Consider the following 8,001-nt stretch of genomic DNA (forward strand, 5'->3'; position numbering starts at 1 on the left):
ATTTTTTATTTTTATTTTAACTTTTTAAAGATGGACAAAATTGTAATAAAATTAAAGACTTTTAAAGAACATAAATCCTTATTTCCTTTGAAATAGTAATTGCAATAACTTTTTTCCAAAGTTAGTAGGATATGAGAGTAAGGCCTATTCCTAGTAAGTAAGGAATGTCTGTGATGGCTTTGCATGTTCCTTATACTATCATCTAAAAATTTGTTTAATTTTGATGAGACTTCTTGAAGATGGTTTCACTAGAGGAAGCGTCTGACATGGAAGAAGAATGAAAAGGCCTCCTCCCACTGTGAAGAGAGATCACTCTGATGGGTTTTGGAGAGGCTCTCACTAAGTCTCCAAATTGCATGATGATGGAAGTCTTCTTCTTACTCCCCTTTCTTGAGAAAGGAGCTCTGTTACGGGTCTAGCTCTTCCTGCTAAGTGATGTGGACATTTACGTATGAATGAAGGAGCTTATATTGATTTATTATATTCTCTTAGTCATAGTTCCTCAGGCCCAGGATCATACCAAATTTACCTTCAGCTCTTCCCTAGGCTTGCTTGAACAGATTTTAAAACATTTAAGGCTTCTATGTAGTAATGGTTTTTAAATACTCTTTGTGGCTCTACACATGTATGTTTATTAAAATAATGATAAAGCATGTGCTTTTTAGGTTGGAGGAGGTATAAAGTATGTTTTGTTGGTGGTCCATGATTGGAGGTAACCAAAGTAATGATGAAAGTTCTTTCTCCTAGAGAGCAGATGGTGAGTGTGCGTGCTAAATTGCTTCAGTTGTGTCTGACTCTTTGCAACCCTATGGACAGTAGTCTGCCAGGCTCCTCTGTCCATGAGATTCTTCAGGCAAGAATACTGGGGTGGGTTGCCATGCCCTCCTCTGGGGGATCTTCCCGACCCAGGGGTTGAACCCATGTCTCTTGCATCTCCAGATTCTTTGCCACTAGTGCCACCTGGGAAGTCTTGTAGATGGTGCAATAACTCACTGAAATGAAATGGTGCCAGTCGGACACATAACATGTCTAGAAACCAAGAACCTAACGAATAGACACAGAAAATGCTTTACACAAAAGAAAGTATATTGTATATAATATTCTTATATTTTTAAAGTACTTCAATATTTTAAATGTAATTTTACTTTTGAGATAATTTTAGAAACTTATAGAAGAGTTGCAAGTACAGGGAGTTCTCATATACCCTTCACCCAGGTTCCCCAAATGTTACCATCTTACATAACCAGGGTACAATGATCAAAGTGAAGGAATTAATAATGGGTACAGTACTATACACTATAGACTTTAATTCAGATTTCACTATTTTTTTTTCCCACTAATGTCCTTTTTCTATTGTAGGATCCAATCTAGGCTCCCACATTGTATTTGGTTGTCATATCTCCTTAGTCTCTTCTTATCTGTGACAATTCCTTTGACTTTTCATTATGACTTCGACATTGTTAATGAGTACTACTCTGGGTATTTTACAGAAGGTCCCTCAATTTGAGTTTATTTATTTATTTTTTTAATGATTAGAAGGAGGTTGTGCATTTTGGGAAAGAGTTCAAAAAAGATGGTTTATCTTCTTAGTACATAATATCAGGGGTTACATGATATTGATTATATCTTGCACTGGTGATGTTACTAGTGTTGTTAACCTGATCACTTGGTTAAGGTAGTCACTGCTAGGTTTCTCTACTATAAATTTTGCTTGTGTAATATAGTATAATACATTTTTTGGGGAGATGCTTTGATGCTGCAAATAACCTATTTCTCTTTAAACTTTTACCCCATAATTTTTGTATCCATCTGTAGGTTTTCATGATGTATTTATTATTATGGTGTTCTAATGATGGCTTTCTGTTTTGCTTATTTGTACATCCATTAGTTGTAATTCTTCTATAAGAAAGAATTGTTCCTTCCTTTTCTTTCTTGACTGCATTATCTTTTTATATCATTTATGGGCTTATGGATATTTAAAAGGATTTTCACATATATCTTACCTTGACCTTTATAAAGGAGTGAAAAACAGTATCATTTACAGTAGGGGCTTCTATGTGTTATTTTCTTTTATTCTGAAGTATACATTGATTATTATCTAGGAGATAATGGTCAAGTTAGTGGATTACCCATGATCACACTTTTCAATGACCTGTTCACTGTACTTATTACCTGTTAGCCTTTTTCCCAAAGGTGGGTGAGAAAATTAAGATGAGTGAAATTCAAATAAATAGAATTTGCTAACTGTTTTTAAATTTTGCCTTATCAAGTTTTCTAGGTGACCTTTATGGCTTGGAACTTGGACCTATGATTTTTTTTCTGTGCTGCTATTCTCTTTTATTATAGCTAATTTATAAGGGATTGATTGAAATAAAAAAAAATACTTTCTACTTTGCTCTGTCAGTAACCATCCTACATACTGACCTCTCTGACAAACCACTGGCAAAATGCAGGGGAAATCCACTCTCTGGCATGGAAACCGCAGTCCATGAAAACGGCAGGCTTATTTGATCCAGGTTTGCCAACCTATTGCAAACAAAAGGAAAAGGAAGGCCCTGATTCATCACATTCAGAGGTTGACATTCACTGCCTGTCTGGGCTTTGGACTCCACTGGTGACACTTGACAACAACAAGATATATATTCCATGATTCAATTAAAACATAATACTTGCACAGTGTGTTCTTGCCTATAGACACAGTGTTTGAGCTGGAGGCTTACATGGCTGTTTGTTATTTTTATTAAGCTTGACAAGCTCATATTTTAAGAAGATGCTTGATTACTCTGTTTAATTGTACTCACATGGAGGTTATTTTCTATTGCTATTATTAGGTGACATGACCAAGACAACTGGATAAGTAATTAGAAGTAATCATGATTGTTGCTAATATTGTAAGTTTTTTTTCTTTTCTCCCACTTATTCCTTGTCTTTTTATTTTCTTCATTAGAATTGCGTGATAAAAATGGCATTAGAGGACAACAGTAACAAATTGTTGATATGCTGTGTAAAGTTGTCTGATAGACATGAAGTTTATGAACCTCTTTAGCAAATGGATTTGCAAACAACATCTGGGAGAGGAGAATTTCATCAAGGTAGATGATCATTTACATTGCTTACAGGAATGTGGCTAAATTTATAGGACTTCTCCTATTTTATTGCATTTTTTCCTTTTGGATAAATCAAAATAATGATTTAAAAATTCACACATGATAAAAGAATCTGGGTACTCTGTTTGATTCCCTGAGGGATTTAGGCAGAGAAAGAATTATAACAATGTTTGAGATGAACATGTCTGTGAAACAGATGTTACTGTTAGAATTCATTGATTTAAAATGCTCAGACATGGCAAGGTTATGGTTAAAAAGGATTACCTTGAGGAGGTATATAGTGTTTCCTAAAAATGTAGTTCCGATGGCGCTGCGAGAGATGAGGTCTGGATTTTCACTGGCGACTTGTTCAGTCCATGCCTCTATCTACCAAATGGAACCATTGATGGATTAATGTGACATTCTCAGTTCAGTTCTCAAGGCAATGTCTGTCTAAATCACATATACTTCATACCGTTTCCCAGTTGTTGTACTTCTCGTAACTGTGTCCAGTAGTGCGGACTCTGCTATCAAACTGAGCCTCCAGCATGGATCTCAGGTTGCTTATCAATACCCTGTAATAAACCAGAGGAAGCACTCCTGTGAACATAAGCATGTTTCCCAGTGAACATGTGCAACAACCCAGAGTCTCTACTCGTCAGATGTGTCCTCTGATTATGCTCTTCAGCTTGAGCTCCTTGTCTTAGAAAGTGAGTAAATCATTGAGAAGGGTACCAGAGAGTATGAGTAAGGCAGGCTCTTCTTTGGCCCAAACTTGTTTGGCTGTCCTTGAACCTTAAATTTGAAAAATGATTTCCTTGGTATCTGGGGCACTCTGGGTCAGGGCCTTGGGCTGCCACACAAAAGCATGCCCTCAAGCCTACCTATGGTCTTTCTTGCTCAAGACTTCCCTTGTTTTAGCACTGAAAGTCCCATGTCCCAGTAACCTATTCATTCCCAGGAAAATTGGGACATCCAGTCACCTGAGGCCTTTTTTTAGATTTTGAGAAAAATACCTCAATGGGTGAAAATTCAGAAATATTAATAAGCTTATAAAGATTTATTAGACAAAAGAACACTGAGTTTAAAGTACTAGCTTCCGCTTGTCTTTCTTTTGGCGTGTTTAAAGTAATCTAAGAGTGGTCCTGTAGCAAGGTAATATGAAAATTGCTGACAGAAGTTTTGAGGCCTGCTATTTCCTAAAAATGATTATTCAGGTAGAAGTGTGTATTATGAGGTGGGGTGAAGGTGTGGGTATGTATGACTTTGACTTTGTAGCTTCTGAGTGGAAAGTGTATTTCGAAGGGACACAATTTTATGAGCATTAATGTCCTTGGTCATAGCAATGTAAACATTATGGGCAGTAGCTAGCTTGCAGAAACTTCTATTATCCACAGTCAAGCCTTGAAGTGTTTTTATCTGACACACGGAGAATTGTAGCCGCACATCAAAAGTCTTCTCCTCTGACTGCCCCAAGGGCATTCTGATGAAGTATGTCAGGGACATTCTCTGAACCTCCCTCCTGGCCTCTCCTTCATTTGGTTAACTTGGGCATGAACTTGCATCTGTTTATGGAAAAATGCAGTAAATCAATACTCAATGGTATTCATTTCCTAGCAAGAAGGAAACGGTCATAAGGTCTTAACTCTCTTAAGTAGTATTAAAAAAAATAAAATGGAAAAGGAGAAGAGTTTAAAATTTATTCTGTGGAAAGAAAATTTCCCAGTAAGCACACAGCCGTCAGTACTTTGTTAGTGTATTCATTTTTACGGCTGCTGTTAGTTAGCACAAACTAAGTGGCTTAAAACAATATGAATGTATTATTTTACGGTTTAAGTCCAGCACAGGTCTTGCTGGGGTAAAAATCAATGTGTCCACAGGGATATGCTCCTTTCTGGACGCTGCAGGGGAGAATCTGATTCCTTGCCCTTTATAGCTTCTAGAAGCTGCCCACATTCCTTGGTTGTTTGCCCTGCTCTATCTTCAAAGCCAGAAACAGCAGCTCAAGTCCTTCTCATGTTTCATCACTCTGACCTCCTCTTCTGCCTCTGTCTTCCTCTTGTAAGGACCCTGTGATTACTTTGGGCTCATCTAGAATGCTGCATTGTATGCTGTGCTCAGTGGCTCAGTCTTGCCTGACTCTTTCGACTCCTAGCCTACCAGGAGTCTGTAGGACTGCAGCCTACCAGGCTCCTCTGTCTATGGGATTTTCCAGGCAAGAATACTGACTGGAGTAGGTTGCCACTTCCTGTTCTAAGGGATCCTCCCCACCCAGGGATCGAATCTGTGTCTCCTGCATTGGCAGGTGAATTCTTTACTACAATGCCAGCTGGGAATCCTGTTTATTTAGAATAATCTACCTATTTTAAGTTCAGCTGCTTAGCAGCCTTAATTCCATAGCAACCTTAATTCCATCTACATTCTTAACTTTTCTTTGCCATTAACGTAACACATTCAGATGTTCTAGAGATTGGAATGTAGTCTTTTTCATGGGGTGGGGGGGAGTCATTCTGCCTGTTATGGTTAGGAACAATGATTATAATAAGTGTTATAATTAGTTAAGTTAATTATAACACCCAGTTGGATTGTTAGGAAATAGGGTAGAATTAGAAAGAATCTAGAGTTAGAAATCAAAAGATCAGGGTCATGGTTTTGCCTCATATGTAGATTGGTTTCAGCAAAGTCATATAATCTCTGGGCCTTTCTTTCATAATTTCTATAGTGGGGTATTTGGTTAGCTGGTATTCAGTGTCCTTTTCAGTTCTAAAATGCAATAACCTGACTCAAATTCATAGGTCTTGGTCATTTATATAGATTTTTTCAAGGTTTGTGAAAAAAAGTTAAACTATAGTAAAGTTGCCAGTTATGGGCTTCCCTGGTGACTCATACCATAAAGAATCTGCCTGCAATGCAGGAGACCCAGGTTTGATCCCTGGGTTGGGAGGATCCCCTGGAGAAGGGAATGGCTACCTATTCCAGTATTCTTGCCAGGAGAATTCCATGGACAGAGGAGCCTGGCAAGTTACAGTCCATGGGGTCACAAAGAGTCAGACATGACTGAGCGACTAACACTTTCACTTTTTCACTTCACCATCTTTATAAACTCCAGGGAAGCAAGCGTCTAGAATAGAGATGGTTTAGGAAAATAATTTTCAAATGTAACTAAAAACTAAAAACAAGCAAAGCCAAAGCAAGCAAAACAAAAACCTTGAAAACTAAAAATCAGTAGGCAGAAACCTTTACGAAAACAGCTATATTCCAAGATCATCAATTTGAAAGAACAAATCCTGCCTGGTAAGTATAAGCTTCTCTAACAGAATGGCAAAACTAAAAATACAAGAGGAAATGGTCAATGACATCCACTTTCCCTTTATCAAGATTTTCCATTTTCAGTGAACAAGTAAAATAATCGCCTAGGTCACATGGCTTCTTAATGGGTGCCCAGAGAAAAGAAATCATAAATTAATTGCTCCCAGCCTCAGGACATTCAATAGATGTTTGTATCTAAGACCATAACCATGGTGATTTCTGACCTACCATGAACCAGCTCTAAATGGAGTAGGAAGTAGGGTTTCCACAGCATGTTGCAATATCTTTACTTTTTCATCCAATCTTCAGATTCAAATTATTTGGGAGAATAAGTGACTACTAGGAGGTTGGTGTTTTGTTTGGTACTAAAAGGAGACATTCTGTTAGAGTTATTATTATGTTAAATATTAAACATTTTCATCAATAATCAAAACAAAGAAGCATAATAAAACCAATTAGATTTAAGGTGACACCCAAGAGTAAAAGTGTCCTCTAGTAACTTACAAAAGACTTTCAGAATGAGGTTGAAATGTGGTGCTGAATTTTGCCTGAAGGTAGGGGATTGACCTTAAATGAGCCCTTCCAGCCCTATGATTATTTGATTTTATTAGATCTAGGATAAAGCACTACTTTAGCTATATTACAAAATATTATTACTAAATAATGAGCTTCTATTCCAGGAGATGAAAACAATGCCTCTTAATGTAACAGGGACTGCATTGCAGCTCCAAAGTACAGAGGCATGTATACTATTTTATACTTTTGTATGTTTCCTTTGTAGCGCTATCCAACTTCTTCTTCTTTTTTTTTTTAAGTAGGCATGCAAATTAGATAACAGACTCCCAACAAAGCAAGAAACACAATGTCTGAGAAGGAGAGAAATGGCAGTTTTCTCCCCCCTTTTAGATTCCTGAAAATGGAGTATTTGGTCACTTCCCAGAATACACACCCATTGCCACTGAAGAACATTACTGTGTACACATTGTTATCCAAGGACACTTTACTATTCAGATCTGCAATATGCAGAAAAATGTTACAGATAGAGAGCAACAATCAGTCTCTTCCTGGATTGGGTAGGACACAAACCCACCACAAGTTTCTGTCAATGTTCAGAAATGAGATTTACACCATCCAATTCTTAGTCTTTGTGTACCTAGGGTACAACATAAGCATTTAAAAATATAGTTATTTTTCTTGGTGCACACATTTTGAATTTTTTCCCATGGTAATTCAGAATCTGATTAAAACTACCAACTGATGCAAGTCTTGGTGAAGAGAGCTAGAATCACTGAAAAATCTGAAAAGCTGTTTTGGTGAAATGTGTGCAGTAAATGGTTCCTGTTACATAGAAAGTGAAAGTGTTAGTCGCTCAATTGTGCCTGACTCTTTGTGACCCCATGGACTGTAGCCAGCCAGGCTCCTCTGTCCATGGGATTCTCCAGGCTAGAGTGCTGGAGTGGGTTGCCATTCCCTTTTACAGAGGATCTTCTCAACCCAGGGATTGAACCTGGGTCTCCTACACTGCAGGCAGATTCTTTACTGTTTGAGCCACCGGGGAAGCCCGTTATACGGAAAAACTGAAAATTCTTGCTGGCAGGAAACCATC

The 8,001-nt window shown here is 37.7% G+C and overlaps 1 protein-coding gene across 1 annotated transcript in view; it reads right to left on the minus strand.

The window, feature by feature from the left end:
• CPB1 (carboxypeptidase B1 (tissue)) overlaps nucleotides 1-8,001 on the minus strand; it is a 36,836-nt gene that overhangs the window by 16,803 nt on the left and 12,032 nt on the right. The window contains exons 4-6 of the mRNA XM_010858123.1: nucleotides 3,562-3,661; nucleotides 3,372-3,473; nucleotides 2,425-2,526 (exon numbers count right to left, since the gene is read on the minus strand). Of these exons, the coding sequence (XP_010856425.1) occupies nucleotides 2,425-2,526; nucleotides 3,372-3,473; nucleotides 3,562-3,661 (304 nt within the window). The remainder of the gene's footprint in view (nucleotides 1-2,424; nucleotides 2,527-3,371; nucleotides 3,474-3,561; nucleotides 3,662-8,001) is intronic.

This window comes from Bison bison, unplaced genomic scaffold (genome assembly GCF_000754665.1).
Source record: "Bison bison bison isolate TAMUID 2011002044 unplaced genomic scaffold, Bison_UMD1.0 scf7180017864384, whole genome shotgun sequence".
Taxonomy (NCBI): domain Eukaryota; kingdom Metazoa; phylum Chordata; class Mammalia; order Artiodactyla; family Bovidae; genus Bison; species Bison bison.